Source organism: Macaca nemestrina, chromosome 17, assembly GCF_043159975.1.
Source record: "Macaca nemestrina isolate mMacNem1 chromosome 17, mMacNem.hap1, whole genome shotgun sequence".
Classification (NCBI taxonomy): Eukaryota; Metazoa; Chordata; class Mammalia; order Primates; family Cercopithecidae; genus Macaca; species Macaca nemestrina.
The window spans coordinates 52,955,481-52,978,946 of NC_092141.1; the positions used below are offsets into that span (position 1 = coordinate 52,955,481).

Genomic DNA, 23,466 nt, shown 5'->3' on the forward strand with positions numbered 1-23,466 from the left:
TAATAAAATATCTAGGAAGACAGCTAACCAGGGAGGTGAAAGATATCTACAATGAGAACTACAAAGCATTGCTCAAAGAAATCAGGGCCAGATGCAGTGGCTCACTCCTGGAATCCCAGCACTTTAGGAGGCCGGGGCAGGCAGATCACGAGGTCAGGAGTTTGAGACCATCCTGGCTAACATGGTGAAACCCCACCTCTACTAAAAATACAAAAAATTAGCTGGGCATGGTGGCACGTGCCTGTAGTCCCAGCTACTCAGGAGGCTGAGGCAGAAGAATCGCTTGAACCTGGGAGGCAGAGGTTACAGTGAGCTAAGATCAGACCACTGCACTCCAGCCTGGGCAACAGAGTAAGACTCCATCGAAAGCAGGAAAGGAAAGGAAGAACAAAAGAATCAGAGATGACACAAATAAATGGAAAAACATTCCATGCTCATGGATCACGGATAGGAAGAATCAATATTATTAAAATGGCCATACAGACTAAAGTGATTTACAGATTCAGTGCTATTTTTATCCAACTACCAATGGCATTTTTCACAGAATTAGAAAAAATAATTTCAAAATTCCTATGGAACCAAAAAAGAGCCTGAATAGCTAAAGCAATCCTAAGCAGAAAGAACAAAGCTGGAGCCACCACGTTACCCAACTTCAAACTATAACACAGGGCTGCAGTAACCAAAATAGCATGGTACTGGCACAAAAACAGACACATAGACCAATGGAACAGAATAAAGAGCCTAGAAGTAAGGCTGCACACCTACAACCATCTGATCTTTGACAAAGCTGACAAAAACCGTCAGTGAGGAAAGAACTCCCTGTTCAAGAAATGGTGCTGGGGTAACTGGCTAGCCATATGCAGAAGATTGAAAGTGGACCCTTTCCTTACATGTACAAAATCAACTAAAGATAGATTAAAGACTTAAATGTAAAACCCAAAACTGTAAGAACTCTGGAAGACAACCTAGGCCATACCATTGTGGACATAGGAATGGGCAAAAATGACATGATGAAGATGCCAAAAGTAATTGCAACACAAGTAAAAATTGACAAATGGGATCCAATCAAATGTAAAAGCTTCTGCACAGCAAAAGAAACTACGAAGAATAAACAGACAATCTACAGCGTGGGAGAAAATATTTGCCACCTATGCATCTCACAAAGGTCTAATATCCAGCATCTGTAAGGAATTTAAACAAGTTTCTAAGAAACAACAACAACAAAAAAACATTAAAAAGTGGGCAAAGAACATGAACAGACACTTTTCAAAAGAAGACATACATGTGGCTGACAAGCATATGAAAAAAAGTCAAATATCACTGAACATTAGAGAAATGCAAATGAAAACAACTGTGAGATACCATCTCATACCAGTCAGAATGGCTATTAGTTAAAAGTAAAAAAAATAACAGATGCTGGCAAGGTTGCAGAGAAAAGGGTACACTTAGACACTGTTGGTGGGAGTATAAATTAATTCAACCATCATGGAAAGCAGTGTGGTGATTCCTCAAGGAGATAAAAACAGGACTACCATTCAATCCAGCAATCCCATTAATGGGTACATACCCAGAGGAATGTAAATCAGTCTACCATAAAGACACATGCATGTGAATGTTCATTGCAGCACTAGTCACAATAGTAAAGATATGGAATCAACCTAAATGCCCATGAATGACAGATTGGATAAAGAAAATGTGGTACATATATACCATGGAGTACTATGCAGCCATAAAAAAGAATGAGATGATGTCTTTTGTGGGAACATGGATGGAGCTGAAGATTATTATCCTTAGCAAACTTATGCAGGAACAAAAAACCAAATACTGCATGTCCTCACCTATTAGTAGCAGCTAAATGATGAGAACTCATGGACACAAAGAAGGGAACAACAGACACTGGGACCTACTCGAGGGTGGAGGGTGGGAGGAGGGGGAGGATCAGAAAAAGTAACTATTGGGTACTAGTCTTAGTACCTGGGTGATAAAGTAATCTGTACAACAAATTCCTGTAACATAATTTTACCTATACAACAAACCTGCACATGTACCCGTTAACCTAAAATAAAAGCTTAAAAAAAACCCAAAGGAAATAAGTGCTAAAAACTCATCACTTCTTAATTATTTTGCTGCATTTTAAATTACCTATGCTTTTTAGTTTACTTGCATGTTTTGTATCCGTATGGTATGAATACCATATAAAGGTGTGTTGCTGCACATCTTCCTAATTACACATTTAGTGACATCACGTTAACTTGAAAATGGCCATGGCAGGAGCATTTACACCACAGAAATTGGCAAATGCTACCAACCAGGTCTTGATTTACTGTTTTGTTGATCGTCTATGTTTAAGAAAGTTATGAGACTGTTACTAATGCAGATTAAACAAAAAGGAATGTTCTGTCTGTAGCTGTCATACTATAACATGGAAATTTGAGGAAATATTCAACTGTATTCAAAACTATTATCCAGTTTAGCAAAGAAGTTGTTCACATTACTGATGAAGAGTGGACCTGTGATGTATATCTTTTCTGTTTCATTTTTGTCTCACTCATTAACATATATATATAAATATCAACAACGTTTACATGGAAACTATACTCATTCGTCAATCATAAATTTTGTTACACATCTATTATATCAGTAAAAGTCATAATATATATTATACATTAGGCATATAATATATAATGTACACACACACACACACATAGGCAAACATACACATCTTTTCACATGCCACCTGGAAGGGCCACATAAAATTATATAGGGAATGGAGGAGTTATAGACAGAAAAGATTAGGCTAGTAATTTAGTAGTTCTGGAGAACTGGACATGATTAGGAGAGAAGAGGTAAATGAGAACAAAACAGCACATTTTGTTTTTATAAAGCAGAGAGAGAATGGTAAAATGTTTCAGTTGTTACTCAAAATGAGAAATTTGGGTTAAGAAGATCTTTAGAATATTTTGCTGTAGAATGTAACATAATTCCCCTTTGAAGGACTTCGGTAAAAATTTACATTGTTGTCACTTTTTTAGATGTTTTGAGTTTTTCATTTTCCAATGCATGTCTGAGCTTAAATGGCCCATGAAGCAGTCAGTTATATTCAGATCACACTAGCATTTTGATAATAAAATTATTAGTTGAAGTCAAGATGGGTTTAATATGAACAAGTTATACCAAAGTTATTTTTTGTTCCTCTTAGGATTGGGTGGTTCTATTAGCATATATTGAAAATAATAACAAAAGCAACAACAATACAACTATTACTACTATTAATTATTATTTTTATATTACCAGTAATTTTTCTATATTCTTTACATGAAATTTGAGCATGCATTTACATGCCTCACAAAAGCATTATGAGGCAGACACAAATAATTTATTGTTACATTTTATTTGTCAGGAACAGACAAGGTGATCTAATTTGCTCCAAAGCACATAACCAGTAAAGTCTAGCAAGATTAGAATTCAGACTATCTAGCCCTTGAGGTGGCACTATTAGTTAACTCTACAATGCTACAAAATTGCCAAGCATTAGCAGTATAGTGTATTTTAAGTATTTATCTTAGTTTCTAAAGGGCACAGATATCAGTTTAAAGACAGGTTCCAGTCTGGGTGTTAGAAAGCTACTTTGTATTTGATTCCGTTGATCGAGTTAATATAAGCATTTACTGAGCATCTGGTTGTTTAAGAGAATATCACAGACATTTCAGGAGAGACAAAGATGAATAAAACATGGTTCCACCTTTGAGGAGCTTAAAATCTAGATATTCACTGTCTTCACCAATCTCTTGAATGAAGCCAAGAGGCAGATTAAACTGGCAAAGGATTTAAAATAATTCAAATTCAAAAAACTCCGAATAGTTTCACTTATATTCTGAAATTACTAAGTGTTGCAGGGATAAATGTATTTTGCATCATATTCAAAACCAAGTGCAAAGATACATGACTGAAAATCTGTTTTTGTAGCAGCTTTTGTATCTAGAGGTTTTAGATTAACCTCAGGACTAAAGTGCTGTTCAAATTTTTGATGTGCTCTTAGTTATTGTAATAAAACTAACACACCAGAATGAGCATTCCTTTTTGTTTTTGTTTTTCCTAGAAGCTCTATACTGGTCAGCCATCTCAGCAGTATTCTTTTCATTTCAGGCTGTAACATTTTAAAAGGAGCATTGAAAAATGCAACTGGGATACATGGAAAAGGATAACTAAACCAAGTCATGTGAAGAATGGCTGAAGGCATTGAGGATGTTTAGCCTGGACAAGGAAGACTCAGAGAGTATACGGGATCAGATTCCAAAATACTTGAAGGGTTGTCATGTGGGGAAGGAGTCAACTTCTGAGCTGCTCCAAAAGGTAAAACTAGCACAAATGACCCAAAGTCAGATGGAGGTTATCTCAGGTTAGCAAAAGAAAGTTTGAATGCTGAGCTATTAAAAAATGGATTACGTTACCATGTGAGATAGAGGAAGGGCTTTGAGAGAAGATGTGAGGACAACTTGGGGTGGGCTGCTGAACTGCATCACATTGAAAGCATCTTCCAAAATCAAAGTTCCATGATTTATGATTTATGATTCCATAACAGAAGTAATTCCCTAAACGTTTGTAACACACACACAGTAAAATCATATTTTCCCGAAATATGTGAAATTTGGGGGATTGTAATTAACATATGAGGAGCAATTAGAAGTACAAGAAGCAGTGATATTTAGGTCATGACAAGAGAAGAAATACGTGGCCTTTGTGCACGGAAAGCCCAAGAACAATGGGCATAGGCCCTGGGAATCCACTCCACGGGAAACAGAGGACTGTTTTGATATAAAAAAGTGAACAGAGAAAGAATACAAGGTTAACACTGGATGCAACTTTAAATCCTTCAGCACAGTGCCTAGCAGCCATAAAAAAGCAAACAGAAGTCTGCAAACCCTTTCCAGAGGCGATGAATAGAAACAGAACAAATCACTCTCACCTAGATAAATGCTACATCCCTGTACTGCTTTGCTGACCACAGACCTCCTCTGCAAAGGGCATTAAAGCCGTCGGGAAGGGGAAGAAAAGGCACCCAGAATGAGGGCAAAAAATTCTGGTGCATAGCTCTTGAGCTAATTTACACAAAACAAGTTAATGTAATTGGCAAATGGATACTTAGAGATGGAATATTTAAAGAAAATCCCTCTACAAGAGGCCAAGGAGACAGTGAAAGAGACTGCTCTAGGCTTGTTGAATACAGGAAAAAAATGAAGAGAAAAGATTGACGTTGTAATCCAAACAGAGCTCCGTGGAGAGGCAAGAAGAATTAAGAGAACAGGTCTTTGCCCAGACGATGAAAGACCCAGCTAAAATCCTAGCCACACCATGCAATTTATTAAAAGTTGTTTCTTCCCCCGTAACCAACCAGCTTCCACTAGTCTCTAGCGTTCTTTCTGACTTATTTCATTAACATTTCCTTCTTTTTCTGGAGCAGTCAGGGCCCCAGGGAATCTTTCTTTTTCCCCACCTCACCCCCACCAATGGGGCATTGAATGAGAGCCAGGGTGTTGTCTGTGAAAAGAGAAATTGCAAAACCACAAATTGCAGAAAATGGTTACTGCCAAAAATCGAAAGGAACACACGATATCACCATGCCTCTTAAAAAGCAATTGCGCATTTTACAGGCCTCTGGATAATTCAGGTTTGTTTGGCAACTTTCTCACCCATACCACCCAGAAGATAATTCTCTTCCACCAGAGGCAGTGGTCCTAAGGAATATGAGAAGTTGAAAAGAAACAAAAGAATGTGGGCACAAGTCTTTCCAGAGCACTGACCTGGCCCAATAGTGTTCTATTTTCTTCTATTGTGTGGTATTAATTTGAAAGCCCAAAGCTTGCCACCAGAATCCCAAGGACTCCCACTAAAACAGGGAGGGTCTCCAATAATTTAATAAGATTATTGGTAATACAAAGCATTTTTAGATGGTAGAATTTTTCCAAAACATTATGTTATGTGATTATCACAACAACCCTTTGAAGAGGTCAGGAAAAATGTCTTCCTTCCTCTCTCCTTCCCTAAAAAGATACTTTGAAACTGAAGGGTTAAGTAACATACTCCAAATCATACTACTGAAGGAGTGAACTGGGACTTAGCCATTAAGAGTTAGCCTTTTGATTTTTGCTCCTGAGTTCCTTCCAGCGCCCAGCCTTATTCCTCTATGGGGGCATATTTTCCTGACTTGGCTGAGGCTGTCCTCCATCTGTGGGTTGGGATTTTATGTGTTGCATATACATTTGCAGGACCTTCACTTGGAAAGTCTCCTGTCATTCACTATAGATGTAAGCCTTGTCTGAATGGAACGTTGATTAGGTCGTTTTCCATTTGCATTGGTTGAATAATACAATCATCATGAGGACAAAATGTCAACTCCAGAGGGGCTGATTCCACGTAGCTGCTGAAAGGAACCCAGGTCAAGACTGCCTGGTGATTTTAATGTGTTTCTGTGACTCCGTGGGTCAGACCAACCTTTCCCCAGTTGCTCAGAGATTGCTTGGGGAGCTGGGTAGACCCATTTTGTCTGGATTGTGTATAATTCCAGTGCAATCTTCCTTCTTCTCAAAATATTTACTAATGAAACATATAGGGTCACTAAGCACCCTGTATGTTTCTAAGAAAAAAAAATACGAAAAGAAAGCAAACAATCACAAGTTGAGACCTCTAAGGTAAAATAGCCACTTTCCACCCTCTTTTTTTATTTTTATTTTTTTCAGTCTGAAAGATAAAGGGCACTTTCAACTGAAATTTTGATGAAGAGATCCTAGGGTAACACGTAGGTGTTTAAATTTACGTATAGTGACTTAAAATGCTGCCTTAAATTGCCCTTCATCAAATTTTCATGATTAATATACACCAAGTATCTTTCGGTATCTAACATTAACTCATTTAAAATACTAGTAAAACCTAAATAGGCAGTAACTGTACGGTAAAGAGCTACCAAATATGAATATGCAAGAGAGTAAACATAGGCAATTTCCCCTGAACAGCTTTCTGTGTTCAAAAGAAAGAATACAGTCAAAAGTTAACATTTGTACAAACAATACACTCATGATAGCACATGAAAAGGAGACTACTCATAAAATCTAACATGACTTTCTTGGTAAAAGCTGCTTAAAACATTCATAGCATGCAGGTGTCTTGATAATGCAATAAAGACTAAAGCAAGATAATACAGAGATTGACATTTAAAAAAATTTCAGTGAATGCGTAATATGTTGACATTAAATCTGAATGTTTTGAGGGTGAATGTCTTTTGTGCTAACGCTTGAATATTTGATGTATAGCAGTGGGATCAATTTATTCTAGAAAGCAAACAAAAAACTATCATCCAGGGAAATCAGTTAAAAACTAAGTTTTTCCTGCAGTTCAGCTGAACATATAATCTTCTCAGGGACTGAATGATTCAAAAGAGAATTTATTAGAACATGTATAAGATGTACAATTTAACTGTGCTCTTTGGTTTCTGATAGGTACTAGAATGTCTAATTAAATGCTTCAGTGACTACTGAGATGCATTCTCTGCTGGAAATTCTGTATGAATTAGAAGCTGAGAGTTGATGTAGCCTCCATGAGTTGATGTAGCCTCCATGAGGGTACATGACTCAACCATCTACCTTAGAGTTGTTGATTACTTGCTTAGTGACAAGCAACTTACACATTTTGAGGTAGCTTTGAACAGCTAGGGTCTTTATATTACAGCTAAATCTACCTCCTGCTTGTGGACATTGGATATTATTAAATTACACCAGAGACATATGAAACTTTCTTTTTTTCCTTTGTTAAAATTATTCTTACCTTCATTTCATTAAAAAAGAAAAAAAAAATCACCCTAATTCCAAAGACAAAACTCAGGAACTCCCAGTTCAGATCTGCTATAATTTTATTTGGTCTTTCAGAATAGAGGGGATTTGTAATTTAGGTATAGACACTGGAAGTACTAAGAATAAAGAAACATAATACACAGGAGATTAGTTCTGGAGACAATACCGGTTTACAGAGTGGCCATAACGCAGTACACACAGGAAGGAATTATTAAGGTTACTACCATGCTGTTAAACAAGAAACAGTCTGTGACTACATGGTGAGGAGCAAATGGAAAAAGAATAATAAATTAGTCATTTAAGAGAACTGAATATTTAAATGTTTAGTGTCACATGGTCATAATATATAAATGAACATTGCCTATTTTTTTATTCCTCACTTTTATCTAGCTTTAGATGCAATATTGTCACAACCACAATTAGGCTGCATCTGCTTCCAGAATGGTTTCTGAAATGCTCCATGGTGTTATACAAATCAATAGTATGAAATGTTAGATTGGCTGTGTGTGTTGAGCCAGACTTTAAAAATGCAGCAATGTGAGATGGGAGCCTTAAAGATTAGGAGGCTTAGGAATTACAGCTGAGAAGTAGATACCATTTCAAGGAGGAAACGTACTTACATTTTGCTGCAAGTAAAATGCCTGTCTTTAAACAGTAGCCTCTGAAACAAAGAAAGAAAAAAAGTATGTTAAAAAATTATACAGCAATTAATTCAAAATGAAAAAGGAGTCACATTTGAAGCCACTGACTGAAAAAAAAAGAGAGAGAGAAGCCTAGCCTACAGAAGAATATATATTTATGGGGAGATTTTTCTTGGGGATACAGGAGGCTGTAGCCCAGAAAGAAAACATTTACGCTAGCTGCTGTATCTCATCACATGCTCTGCTCCCTGCTCCTGAATATCCTAGAATTTCAAGACTACTTGACGCTTGCTTTGTCTCCCAGGTCCAATCTTGGAGACAGAAAACATGGTAAGTCTGGCTGGCTCATTCAATGGCTTAGACGCTCATCACTCTCTTGCTTCTGGTTCACACTGACATTGTACCTTGTTCTTGTTGGCCAAGTTCTGACACATTGTTCCTTTAAATGAAACTTCTCCTAAAGATATGGTTTTCTCAATTCATACTTATTAGGATAAATGGACAGTTTTCTTTTCCAAGAAATAGAAAGCTTTTGTGGGAGATGCGAGGAGGGGGATTGAAACCAAAGCCAAGTTTCTCTTTATTCAAGATGTTGGTGAAAGGGGAGGGACAAAGAGACTGTGCCTATGCTTGGAAGGCCAATTGTGCAGGCAATTTGTTCAGTGTGGCAGCCCACCAGACAATTCAGCTTGCTTCCAAATCCATAATTTATTGAACCTATTGTGGTTATATTGAAAGGGGTACTTTTTAGTGCAGTAGGTTTAATAGGAAATGGCAGGAAAGTCCCTATGATTGATATGAACTATTTGCATTCTGAGATTCAAGTGATTCCAGATCATCTCTAAGAGTAAGCCCTCAAATTGTGGTGTCCTCAGACCTACAGAAAGATCTTTCCACACCACCCACAGTGATCTGGATAGGTCAGATTAGTTACTTCAGTGGACCAATGTTTTTCCAAGCTCTGCCATTTCTTAATAATAGTGTGATTTGGGCAAATTGGCTCAATGCTCTAAAATTGATAGAAATATTACTAGTGGCTATTTCAAAGAATTGCCGTAAGGGTTAAATAAAATTATATATATAAAATAGTTAGATAAAGTCCTCCTCATGTCAATGTGCTCCAGAAGCAAGAAAATGATGAAAGTCTTAAGCCATTGAACTAGCCAACCAGACTTACCATATTTCCTCTCTCCAGCACTACCTGGTGTTATTACTGTTGTTGTTATTATTATCAGCAGACCAAGTTGTAAAACCAAATTAAGAATATATGATAAATCCATGAAATGGGAGATGGGAAGGTAGCTATGGAGGTCTCGCTTGGGTATCCATTTATGACAGTCAAAGCTGCACCCTTGTCCCAAATTCCTCTTCCAGATTGTTTTTCTCCAATTTTCATTCCTCCAACTACTCAATATCTGCAGTCAACATCCTTATTAAAAAATCCCTACCTGTTTTAGCAAGCCACCTAATTCCTCATTTACTATCTGTGAAGATGGTTAGGAGGGGGGCTTATTGATTGACAAATTGTTAAATTATTAAATTTCTGGGCCCACAAATAATACAGATAATTCCTCTTTATACAGGTAAGAGGTTGATACATTTTTATTGGACTGAATTTCTCAGACAGATTCTATAGTTTGACCCAAGAAGGTCTCACATGTGTCACTAACTGGAAGAAGTTATTATTATTAGTTGTTAGTTATTATTCTATAGTTTCGGAGCCAACAAGATCTCACATGTGGCACTAACTGGAACGCTGTTCTGATCACAGCCTGACACACATTTCCTCCCACCCCCTGGCCTTCCAAACAAAAACAGTGCACTGAAAATTCTTCTGAAATTGTGTACCCTTCAGCTCCTTTGAAGAACTTGTTGCTAGGAAACAAATTTGGAACATTCTCACCTACTGAGAAAAGTTTTTACCGCTGCCTCACATAATGGGTTCTTCTTTGGCCACAAAAGTATTAACAAAGAAAATTATCTGTCTATTACTTGACAGATTCATTGGACAAGAACTCTTCATTTGGGCAACATTTTCACAGCAATATCATTGATTACTTTGAAAACTATTCAGGGATGTCTTTGAGACTACTACATTATGTATCTATTCAATTCAATGTTACTGATCATTTTTCTTGAGGTACAAAATAAATCAAGCAGTTAAGCATACTGTGGCAGTGTGCTTTTTCAGACCAGAGAGTTACATAAAAAGACACCTCTGCTTTTTTAAAGCTTATTTCCACAACAGACAAAGAAAAACCTGAATTCTTAAAGGAGAAAGAGAGGCCTTCAAAGTATTAACTCCTTCACTGAATGCTTATGGAGTGCCTACTATGTGCAAGGCACTGTGCTGGGCCCTAATAACACATCCCCTCCCCTCGTGATTAACCTCTGTCTGGCTGGAGAGACAACTGGACAGTTTAGAGGGATTGCATCACAATGTAACACAAAGTTACAACAGTGGTCAGTGAGGAGGGAAGGTGAAATTGGGTAATCAATCCAGACAGAAAGGTCAAGGAAGTCTAATTTGGGGAAGCATTGAAATAGCATCTGGTAAAAAAATCATATTTAATAATAATAACAGTTACTATGGAGTGCTTAATGCATCAAGAACCTCCTAATGTACTGTGTAGTTTATTCCTCATAGTAACCCTAGGGAGATATTATTCTTACCCTACAGCAGGACATAAGAAGGCAGATGGCGAGTGTGGAGCAGACCAAGCAAGGGAACATCACTGAGTGCAAGACCCTGGGCAGAAGGAACTGGCTCATTTGAGGGACCACCATTTGTATTATTTGCATATACTTTGGCGGAGTCCATTCTCCCACCACACAAGGGTCTTTAAGAGATCATAAATGGGGATCTCCTTATGTGGATCTTAGAAGACTTTAGCTAGGGAAGCCTAGTCTCTCTGCTCCCACCTCAGGGGAGATGTGAGGTACATCCTGGCTCTGCCCTGTGCTATGCCCACCTCAGAAGATCTGCATGGCCAGCAGGTTATCCTCAGATCATGGTAGGACATGTGCCTGATTCAGTAGCAAGGTTCATACAGAACAGACTTTGCCCGAAGCCCTTGGGACACATTCTTTGGTCCCTTTGCTGAAATCCACTTTCATATGAACTGTGCTGAACACTGAGGATACATCTCTGTCTGTGATCTCTTCTAAGAACATCTTATCTTTAAACCAAGTGCTCAACTAGGGGATTCCCCATACCATTCATTGATCTCAACTTCTCACCCTGGTTCTTGTGGTTGATCCCATCATGTTGTCATCTGTAACCTACAATTGATACTCATTAGAAAATCACTTAGATTTCTGAGTATTCTATGCTGATTAGGATATCTGGTTTGAGTTGTCAGTTATTTAAAATGTTTATGGCTCATAAAAAGTTGCATCAATGCAAGTATAATTGTATAATGTAACCTATGGAGTAAAATCTCCTATATACCTATTCCTCTTTATGATACACAATAATCTAGTTCCTATATGTTCAAGATTATGAATTTTGAGATGAGGTGGCTACTGCCCTCTTATTCTGAATTTTGAATTAATTCTATCTTATGTTAATTTTACTTATTTGCTTAATGCTATGGTAGGACTACCTATTCTCTATCTCACTTATTCTCAGGAGTATAGGTAACCACTTAAATTACCTGTGAAATTAATTTAAGAATGAAGGTTTTATTTAAGATAGAATATGCCAATTATCAGGTAATAATAATAATTTATGAATAGTGTATCTCCTCTTTGCTTTGATCAAGTGTTCTTTAAAAGCCAAGACTATGTGATGAAGGCATAGCGATGTGATGTCAAGAATTGTAGGGGTTCTGCCCATGGCCCCCACTCTGGGGACAGAAGCAATATCAGAGGGCCAGGAGTTCAAGTCTCGATTCTTCCACCAACCTCCAGTGTGACCTCTGGCCAGTTATTTAATCTCTCTAAGTCTCGAGACCTTCATCTACAAAATAGAAGTAAGAGTAGCACTGTACTTCTCCTAATATTGTTGTGTTTATTGGAGGATAATACATATAAGGCATTTGGAAGAGAACTGGCCCAATCCTAGTGCTTACTGTGTGACAGTTATGTTGTCTTCATTAAGTCCAAACTGAAAACTTATTGTACAAAGAACTGTACCACCCATTGGATTAAAATATTCTGTACTAGTTCCTTAAATGGTTATAATCGGGGGACATGACCTCTTTTTTCTCTGTGGGTTCTGATTTGACCCCACAATGAACTCAACTTCAAAAAGTGATATCAGATTGTTTTTCATGACTTCTAATAATTTTGCTCACAGTAGCTTTTTAATCCCTTGGCCTCACTCGTATTTTACTAATTTTATAAACACTGCCAATGGCTTCTCCTACGGTATTGGAATTTGCTGCTTTTTGCTTTTCCTAGCCTTGACTCTGTGCCTTTGCTGAGGCCTTGGTGAACCATTCCACTGACTTAGCATGTTTATTTATAAATGACTCCTTGTGTTTTGATTTCTTTATAACTTTTTTAACAGTTACAAATATTTTTAATTTAAATAAGCAATTTTCATTATCAAACATTTAGAAAATATTAAAAAACCCACTCAAATGAAGTAAAAGAACTCAGAACTGCACAGATTTATTTTGAAGCACACAAAGGAGTGAACGCTTTGCCCAACACCCCCATTTTCCAGAAGTAATTCTATCAACAGCACATGAGGGTATCCTTCTAAATATTTTTATGCTTATGAAAGCATGCATATATAAACCTTTATCCATACATATGTACGTCATGAAAATTTTTACAACAAAAACAAGGTCATGCTAGATAATTTTCTATAAGTTAAGCTAGATAATTTTCTATAATATGCTTTTATTCTCTTAATGATATTTTTGTGGACACTGATTCCAAGTCAGTATATAGAGATCTTATTCTTTTTAGTGGCTAAGTAGGAATCATTTATGGACATGTCCTAACTAATCCTATATTCACAGATATTCAGGTTGTTAGTAATTTTTTGCAATTACAGTGGGCTTGTAATGACCAAGCATTTTGAACATTTGCTTTTAGATGTGTGGTCTTATACTGTAAAGTAGTTCTTAGAATTGCAAGTACTTTATAATAGGGTAGATGCAGCTTAATATTAGATGGGTTGTGCAAATCACTCTTCAAGAAGGTTGAAACTATTCATCCTCTACCAACAAGAAGATGTGTCCTCCATATGTATTTTTCACTTAGCATGCATAATTTCCATTTCTTTGAGTTTTTCTTCTCTGTGTGCTAATCTTCCACCTGAACTTCAAGACACCTTATTCAGTTTTCAGCAATGTTTTTGAGTTTCAAGAACTCTCTTTTTCTTGGATCATTCCTTTGTAATAATTTCCCTAGTCTACCTAGGAATTTGCATTATTTTCTTTTAGTGTCCTTTTTCTTTCTTTCTTTAAGACTACCTCACAGAGAGCCACTTGTTCTGATTGTGTTGTTCTTTCCTCCTTCAAACTGCTGAGTCATCTTCAACGCCTTGTGCATTTTTTCTCCTCACTGTTACTTGTCTGCAAACATCCAGATCTTTCTAACCCATTACAGGGAAATGAGTCCTCAGCACACGTGTAGACAGACTTTTGGGGTAGTAGTGGGTCTGCAAGTTGTGAGAGGCAAAGGAGGAACATTTTCCTGGTGAACAGGCTGGTAGGCTAGGACCCCTCAACTGAGGGTGCAGGGGAGGCCTCCAAGTTCTCAGGATCCTCCAGACAAGTGCAGAGTGTGGCAAGTCTCTTTGTGTTACACAAAAAGAGTATCTTCTGGGCTCCTCCCCAGCCATACATCTAAAGCAAGCAGTCCTGCTGAGAACAACCTCTAGGCCAGTGCTCCTGGGACGTGGATCACCTGGGACCTTGCTAAAAAGTAGATTCTGGTTTGGAAGGTCTCGGGTGGGGACTGGAATTCTGCATTTCTTACAAGTTTCCACATAGGGCAGTAGGCTCTATGGCGTGGGCCCCTTGGACTGAAGAGAAAAACAGCCTATGTTCCCTGTTTCCTGGGAGGCAGGCATCTTCCCAGGCTTCAGTGCCCTCACATTCCCCAGCCCTGTAAATGATGGTGTCCAAAAGCTGCCAATCACTGGCTGAATCTGCCCGTCACCTCCAAAACCTGCAAGCCAGGGTGTCGGGGAATCCTTCTGCACTGCCAACAAATGTAGGCTGAGCTTTTCCCATCTACAGATAACTGTATTCAAAATCGCTTTGTCACCCCTGCAGAGAGCTGGGAAAGAGTTCCTTCAGGTAAAGTTCATCCATGTTTCCAAGCACTTCAAATTATATTTGGACTTCTGTATATCTTGATTACTACAAGAATATTTGAATTTTATTTTTAACCATTTAAAATTGTTCTTGATATAGACTTATATCTGGCTACCACTGAACTTCTTAACAAAAGTATTAATTTCTTGTACATCATATAAGCTTCTGTTTGATTCTAATGTTTATTGACATTTAATTTTCCTTATACATTTTCATAATTTGGTCACCTTTCATCTACTTCAGGCCTTTCATCAATAGGCATATATACAAGCAGATGTATAAATATGGCATATATTTATATATTTGATATAGTTTCGATGTGTACCCTGCCAAAATCTCATGTTTAAACATAATCTCCAATGATGCAGATGGAGCCTGGTGGGAGGTGACTGGATCATGGAAGTGGATTTCTCACGAATAGTTTAGTACCATCTCTTGGTACTGTCCTCACGATAGTGAGTTCTCATGAGATCTGGTCATTTAAAAGTGTGTGGCATCTTCATGCTCTCCCTCTCTCTTGCTCCTGCTCTGGCCATGTGACCTGGCTGCTTCCCCCTTCACCTACTGCCATGATTCTGAGTTTCCTTAGGTCTCTCCAGAAGCCGAGCAGATGCCAACATCATAATCCTGTGCAGCCTGCAGAACCGTGAGCCAATTAAACCTCTTTTCTTTATAAATTACCCAGTCTCAGGTATTTATTTCCTTCCTTCCCTCCTTCCTTCCTTCCTTCTTTCCTTCCTCCTTCCCTCCCTCCCTTCCTTCCTCCCTCTTCCCTTTTCCTTTCCCCTTTCTCCTTTCTCTTTTCCTTTCCTTTCCTCCCTTCCTCTTTCTTTCTTTCTTTTTCGATAGAGTCTCTGTCACCCAGGCTGGATTGCAGTGGTGTAATCACAGCTCACTGCAGCCTCGACCTCCCTGGTCTCAGGTGATTCTCCCACCTCAGCCTTGTGATTAGCTGGGACTACAGACACGCCCCACCACACTCAGCTAATTTTTGTATTTTTTTTTAATAAAGATGGGGCTTTGCCATCTTGCCCAGGCTGGTCTTGAACTCCTGTGCTCAAGCCATCTGCCTGCCAAGTTGGCCTCCCAAAGTGCTAAAATTATAGGTGTGAGGCACCGCGCTCAGCAGGTATTTCTTTATAATAATGGGAGACTGGACTAACACAATATTTAAATGTGTTTTGTTTTTGTTCCCATTGTATTAACATAGCTTCAGGGCTAATGTTTTATTATTTTATTATCTGCATTAATTAATTCAATATTTATGAATATCTCTTTTTCCAGGTATTGTATTAAGCATGAGAGTGATCAATAAGTGATGAGCTCTACCTTTGAGGGGCTTGCATTTCATTTGGGAGTACCTTGTTGAATGCTTTCAAGCTTACACAGTTTTTCCATAGATCATCTCATGTAATTCTCATATCACCTTCGGAAGACAGAGAATAAATTTATCAGCACATTAAGTTACTGGTAGAAACAAGAATCAGTGAGATTGAATGATCATCTCCAAATCATGCTACAAGTGATTTGAACTAGAATACAGATTTTCTGACTTCAATATTACTGCCTTTTAAGGTCATTTTGGATTTGAGCTTAATATTAAAAAGCCAAGGGTCTCCTAATACCTTTAATGAAACTGCTCTGACAGTTTGTGCTGGTTTCAGTAGCCACCATTGGGGCAGAAAATGACCCCAAATAACTCACAATTGAGTTGTGGTCTTTAGTTGTGGTCTTCTTAAAAAACAAAACACACAACAGCAGCAACAAATTCAAAACTGACTCCCAAAACAATAAAAAAGATTTCAATGCCCATGCCAGATTGAGAAGCCAGACCAAGCATCAACTCTTATCTTCAGGATAAAGACATTAAGAAATTTACTTAAACATGGCACTCTCAGAAAGCATGTCAATATCATAAATTATATTCTATCTTGAATATTAAAATATTTTATCAAAACAATGATATTGGCTGGCCATGGTGGCTCATGCCTGTAATTCCAGCACTTTGGGAGGCCAAGGCGGGTTGATCACCTGAGGTCAGGAGTTCGAGACTAGCCTGGCCAACATAGTGAACTCCAGCCTGGGTGACAGAGTGAGACTCTCTATCAAAACAAAAAACAAAAAAACAAAACAAAACCAACAACAAAAACAAGAACAAAAAACACAACTACTCTTTTTGTTTTTTGAGACTGAGTCTCGCTCTGTTGCCCAGGCTGGAGTGCAGTAGCGCTATCTTGGCTCACCGCAAGCTCCACCTCCTGGATTCCCGCCATTCTCCTGCCTCAGCCTCCCGAGTAGCTGGGACTACAGGTGCCCACCACCATGCCTGGCTAATTTTTTGTATTTTTAGTAGAGTCAGGGTTTCACTGTGTTAGCCAGGATGGTCTCTATCTCCTGACCTTGTGATCCACCCGCCTCGGCCTCCCAGAGTGCTGGGATTACAGGCGTGAGCCACCGCGCCCGGCTAGGCACCTACTCTTTAACATATGTGAATTATTAATAGCAATGAACTAGATTGTCCTTTGTCCAATGTATTTATTTATCAAATATTTATCATATTTAAAATGTGTTCTAGGTATTGGATGTATAACGCTGATAAAAACATGGTGATTATTTTATTATTGAGGCATTGTAGTCAGTCTATTGTATATGATACCTATTAGAAAATGACTCTGCAATTATAGGGATGTGTGAAAAGTACTGTAATAGAGCTATGCCTGGGGTATCTATAGGAGCAAAGAAAGCTCTTCCTAAATCAGATTAAGGCAAAATTTTCCAAAAAAAGATGATAATAGGTTTGTGGAAAAAAAATAAGTTAAATGTTCAAGTAAGTTTGGGAAACATTGGATCACAGATAAATATATCTTTTTATGGCAGTCTTTTTCCAGAACTTGCAATATTCTGATATTGGGCATGAATTCCAGGGAGAGGGACTGTCACAAATTTATGTGATGAAAGTACCCTTTACTCCAAGGGTATTTGAGAGACACACATATTGAAGGATGGCTCCAGTGATACACAGACACTCTCCCAGAGCAGTGATGCTCATGTCGGAGCTGAGATTTCAAGATGATTAGGTGCTGGGCAAGGTGAAGAGGTGGAAAAGATTATTCTTTGCTGAAAACAGCATGTGTGAAGTCCCCAAGACAGGGCGTGTGCTAAAGTAACACAAAGTAGCTCAAAAAAATTAGACTAAAGAATTACACATGGAAGAGTGAAAAGAGGTGGGACAGAGACCAGCAAGAGTTAGATCACCTCAGCCAGGTAAAGGGTTGAACATTATTCTGAAAGCCAAGAAAGGTATTTAAAAGTTGCCAAAATAGGGAAGAAGTATGAATGGATTTATACAGCATGGATTTTAGAAAGGTCAACTTGGAGAAAGGAATAGTCAGAAGGAGTTATTTAATTAACTCAGATATCCATGTTGAGGGACTGAACCAGAGGAGTAATATAGGGGAGGGAAGAGGGGAGGGAGGGAAGAGGGGAGGGAGGGAGGGGGAGAGAGAGAGAAAGAAGGGGCTAAGGAGAAACAGGTTATAGGACCAGGTGATCTATTGGATGTGGGCAGGGGATTAGGTGACACCTGGAGAATGGGGTCGGTGATATGGCTAGCCACCGAAATGATCGATATGAGAGAAGATTTTGTTGGAATCTAATGACTCACTAGGAGGTAGCATACAGGTGAAAAAGGACGAAGTTCTAAGCTATAGCTGTGGCCAAAGTAGTGTTAGACATGTTGAATTTGCGGAGCCATTGGGACATGTAACTGTTGAGATCCTAGCAAGTAAATCTATTAGAGATAATAGTGCTAGAAATCTAGAAGTCACATAATTATTCTTCAGGGAACGCAGACATCATTTAAAAGTTCTATACCCAAAACCTCTTAACTGGGGAAAGACAAGTACAAATTATTTTAAAACATAGTATGGTGAAAAAAAATACTATTCAAAAGCTAAACTGACTGGCTTCCTTTGCCTTTGAAGGGGAGATGCACTTACTCATATCAGTGGGAAAATAAATTTCTATATTGGTTTCTCAACCTTAGTACTACGGGCATTTGGGGCCTGATTGATTCTGTGTTGTGGAGGCTGCTCTGTGCATTGTAGGATATTTGGCAGTGTCCATGGCCTCTACCTGCCACATGCCAGTATTATCCTCTTCGTCATTTGTGACAACAAAAATGTCACAAAACATTATCAAATGTTGCTGGAGGGGCACAATTGCTGGGCCCTTCCTCCCCAGTTAAGAACCACTGCTCTATGCATTCCGTTCAACATAATGCGGTGGAATTTTGAAGAACTCTGCTAACACTTTGGAGTCACTAAAAGGTGAAACCATGAGGAAATGGTCTTTGACTTAGCAAATGCAAAGTTGGTCTAGACCTTGAATCAGTGGTCTAGGAGCCAAATGCTGCTACAGAAGACAGTGAGAGGAATGAAAATCCTAAAGTCAGCTAGGGGGAGTTTGTTGAGCAGTAGAGAGGTGAGACCTCTGGAGAAGGGAGGGCGGTGTGAAATTTTTGCTGGCTGGGAGGATGGAGGGAGGACCTTTAATGACAGGGATGCTTGGTATTCAATCCTCAGTTATTTACTGTTCTTTAGAGTAAGATTTCTCCCTTGTCCTAAAGTCCTGATGTGGGTGAGAGAATGTTATCTCCCAGGATTTTGCAGAGATTTTAAGTGTGGGGTTTAAGCTTATAAGCTTTGACCACACCACAGTCATCTTCTCTTTCTTTTTATATTTTCCTTTTTCTTCCTTTTATTTCACATCCTACAACAGAAGCTTTCCTTCTTTGAGCATAATTTATTTGCCTAGAATCCCCAGTAAGCTTAATTACCCCGTGGGACGCTGAATTTGAGGTGTAGGAGGCCAGAAAGGCCCTTTAGGCTGATCTGGGCAGAGTATCACCTAAAGAGTGGCATCATTAACAATGTGGGGTCCTCCACCTGAGGCTTTGCTTTACAGATGGGTAAACTGAGGCACAGAGGCGTGTGCTTTGTTTAAAAGGTAGAAATTAGGTCTTTTGGCTCCCGTTTTTGTGCTTTTTCTAGCAGAGCATGTCATCTATGGAAATCACCCTTCTCTGATTAACTGATCAACATTTAGAAAGGTCTTTGATTTCTGTACTAGCCACTTCAATGTAATAACCCTGCTAGAATGAAAAAGCAGAATAAAAGCTGTTTGACTAAAGACTCTCCAATGAGGCCTTGAAGTTCCATTTGTATTCACATCTTTTCTACATGATATCATTATGATCTGACTCTGAATATTTTCAACTTTCAAACATTTCAAATTTCCAACTCCAAGTCGTCAGCTGACAATACAGACTCACAGAAATCTTTCGTGTCTCGTAGGTTACTGTCCAAATGTTATAATTAAATAATAAATTTCTAAGGATTAGTTATTCCAATATCAAAGCAGTAGTTTTTGGTAAGGAATAAAGGATCTGCTTTCAAAACTGCTGTGGATAATATGAAAGCTGATCCATGGCCAGTGTTTACCTATTCAGCTATCAATTTTAATAGAACATTTTCTTTGAGGTCACTTACAGAAGAATATTATGAAGTCTACATACATAAAAGTTGGGGGAAAAAAAGGCCACACTGAAGTTCTTTCTCACAAAAGGTAACCTCAATTGATGCTACTCTAAAACCCTTCTAACAGGAGAGTACATGGTTTGAATTCCTTATGAATCGGCGCATGAACTCAGGCAACTGTTGACTCATCTTTTTATCCTCCATGGTGTCTAGCATATTCAACACACCGTGGCTATTCAATAGAGTGTAGTGAGGTGAACGAATCTCTAGGCTTCCTCAGTCTGCCCAGCAGCCTCCCACCCACACTGCCTCTGGCACCAATACCTGTGCCCGGGACCAGGTACATAATTTGTGGGGCTCAGTGAAAAAATGGTGCCCCATATTATAAACTTATTAAGAATTTCAAGACAGTGACAGCAGAGCATTAAACTGAGCACAGAGTCCTGTGTGGCTTCACTGAGTGCAAGCCCATGGAGCTGGCCCTATCTGTACCCAACTAGTTTTACAACCTTCTGCTTCTTTCATCCACATGAATCGCACCTCCTCTGCCAAGTGAAAAACCTATGCTTGGGCTATCCTGAGCTCCTTCTTTCCTGTTTCAATCAGATACTTTCTTCTTGGGCCCATGCCCCTCCATCTTCCTGTTCTTGTCCCTTTCATTGTGTTTTCTGGACCCCTGTTCTAAGTTGAGAAAAATCACCTCTGTCTCAGCCTTCTCCATGTGTCTGCTCACCTTATTGGTAACGGGCTTTCTCACACAATAACCCTGTACGGTAGGTACTATTCTCATCCCAATTTACAGATGAGGAAACTGGGTGTGGTGAAGGGCAGACAGAGAGGTTAAATACAATGCCCAAAGTCACAGCTGATATGTGATAGATTCAGGAGCTGGACTCAGGCAGTGTGGTGCTCTCATACCTAACCACAGTGCTCTGCTGCTCCAGGGTCATCCCCAGTCAGGGCTAAAGTGTACAGCTTCCTTGTACAGAGCGCAACTTACTTGGCCACATAAGGTGACTCTATACCAGAGGCAGGAGTTTGGAGATGAGGATGATAGATAACCATAAGTGAACATAAGCATCATGCAGGAAATCCTCAGAGATATTGGAAAAGTGGGTGGATTTCCTCCAGTTATGTGGATGGGGACTTAACTTATTTAACTTGGTTATGAAAGGAAAGGGTTACTGCCCCAAAAGGCTAGAGGCCTTGGGGCACTTGGGTTATACATATCAATACACATTGCTATACATCCTTATTTTTAATAGTTGTGTATTATTTGTTTGCCCATTTTTTTTCATAGAGGACAACAACAGGAGATAATGGAAACCATTAGGAGAAATAGACTAAAATGGGCTGAATATGACAAGTGGGTTAAATATTCCAGAGGTCTAAAAGAATGAGGGCTGACTAGTAGCCTTTGGGATTAGTGATGGGACAGGTCAGAGGAAATCTTAGAGAAAGGTATTTTGCAGAGTGGAATGAGTGGAAACCAGGTTAGAGAGAATGAGGAGTAAGTGAGAGCTGCAGCTGAAGAAAGAATGAGGTGGGGAGACGCTAGCATTCTTTTTTGCTAACCATGTATGTATGAGGCATATGCATTACCTAATTTGAATCTCCAAATCACCCGTGCAATGGGGAGCATCACCCCATTTTTTAATACATGAAAGATGAAATCTCAGAGACATAACTCTCTCAGGCCACACTCCTGGCTCATCTATTTTCAAAACTTGCTTTTCCTACTCTTTGAAAATTTTTGGCTTAGAAAGCCAACAGCCCCTCTGGGAAGCTTTTCTTGATGCCCTCCACCCTCAAGTTTCACCATCCCAAACAGAGATCATCACTGTGTATCTTGGATGTACACTTATTAGTGCATATTTGGTTGTTCTAAAAGTTTTCTACTGAAAGAGCTCTACAACAGAGGTGAGTAAAGGCACATCCCCAGAGGTGTGAGGATATGCCAAAGAGACCTCCCCACATTTTTGTGAAGTCTGATGGGTCCCAGCTACTCGGGAGGGTGAGGCAGGAGAATGGTGTAAACCCGGGAGGCGGAGCTTGCAGTGAGCTGAGATCCGGCCACCGCACTCCAGCCTGGGTGACAGAGCAAGACTCCGTCTCAAAAAAAAAAAAAAATAAAAATAAAAATAAATAAATAAATAAATAAATAAATACAGGCTAATTGTGTTTCTGCTCCCAAATACATTCTTGTTTGTGTTAATACTAAAATGTTTTAAATTAATTACCACTGAGGTCACTCAATCCATCTTTTATACCTATATTTCTGGAGTAAGAGACACACTAGTTTTAAACCTTCTTCTGTACTACTGTCTTGCTTCCTGGGGCATGAGAATGCACATTTGGGATGTGTGGATATATATTAATGACAAGTCTTCAGGACTGTCCTCCCATCCTTTGCCTCCCTGGGCACAGTACGATCCCTAATATATGAAATGTTTAAGTGAACTGAAGTGAACTCAAAGGGATTTCAGCATATATTAAATAGCCATGTGCTTATTGCTTTAAGAACAGCTTTTGGGGTAAGAGTTATGTGGACTGAAATCCCAAATTACTTCAGCCTCAATTTCCTTTGTAAACCAGAGATCATATTAGTCTTCTCCCAAGACTGTTAGACAGTTGAAATGTGTTACTCTATGGGCAGCACTTAGGATGGCACCTGGTACATAGCAAAACTTTCTTAAATCAGGGGAAAGGTGTAGATAGCTTAAATAAATGGAGAGGGAGAAATGTTTCTCCTGCCTCCTGCCTCCCTCTGTTTTCCTTGAGGTAGAGGCTTCCACACTCCCACACATGAGTGAGAGATGTGAAGTGAGAATGACTGACCCCTCTCTTCACCCTTTTACTTTCTTCTCTGTCCAGGAGGAGATCGTCTTACTAGACTGTGCGAAACCAGACATCCAGTGTGGGCCATGTTTCTATAGTGGGTTGGCTTGCTGGTTACAGCCACTGCTCTTGTGTGCACAGATACCTGGGTTCCTGTGTTGATGCTGCGAGTCAGGGGCCTGCTGTCTTGGGGCCAGCTTTTCTGCCTGTGACAGGATGGTTGAGTCACATTGCTCTGGTGCCAGCTCCAGGCTCTCCAATTCAGAGAAGGGCAGTTAGAAACCCTGGTTTGGCTTCTTTAGTCAAGCTTCCCAGATGCTCTGTATTT

General features: G+C 39.1%; 1 protein-coding gene across 1 annotated transcript in view; it reads right to left on the bottom strand.

Moving 5' to 3' along the window:
* Window positions 1-23,466, bottom strand: part of LOC105476782 (ankyrin repeat and fibronectin type III domain containing 1) — a 353,243-nt gene that overhangs the window by 269,432 nt on the left and 60,345 nt on the right. Inside the window, exon 2 of the mRNA XM_071082907.1 lies at window positions 8,465-8,505. Coding sequence (XP_070939008.1) covers window positions 8,465-8,505 — 41 coding nt within the window. The remainder of the gene's footprint in view (window positions 1-8,464; window positions 8,506-23,466) is intronic.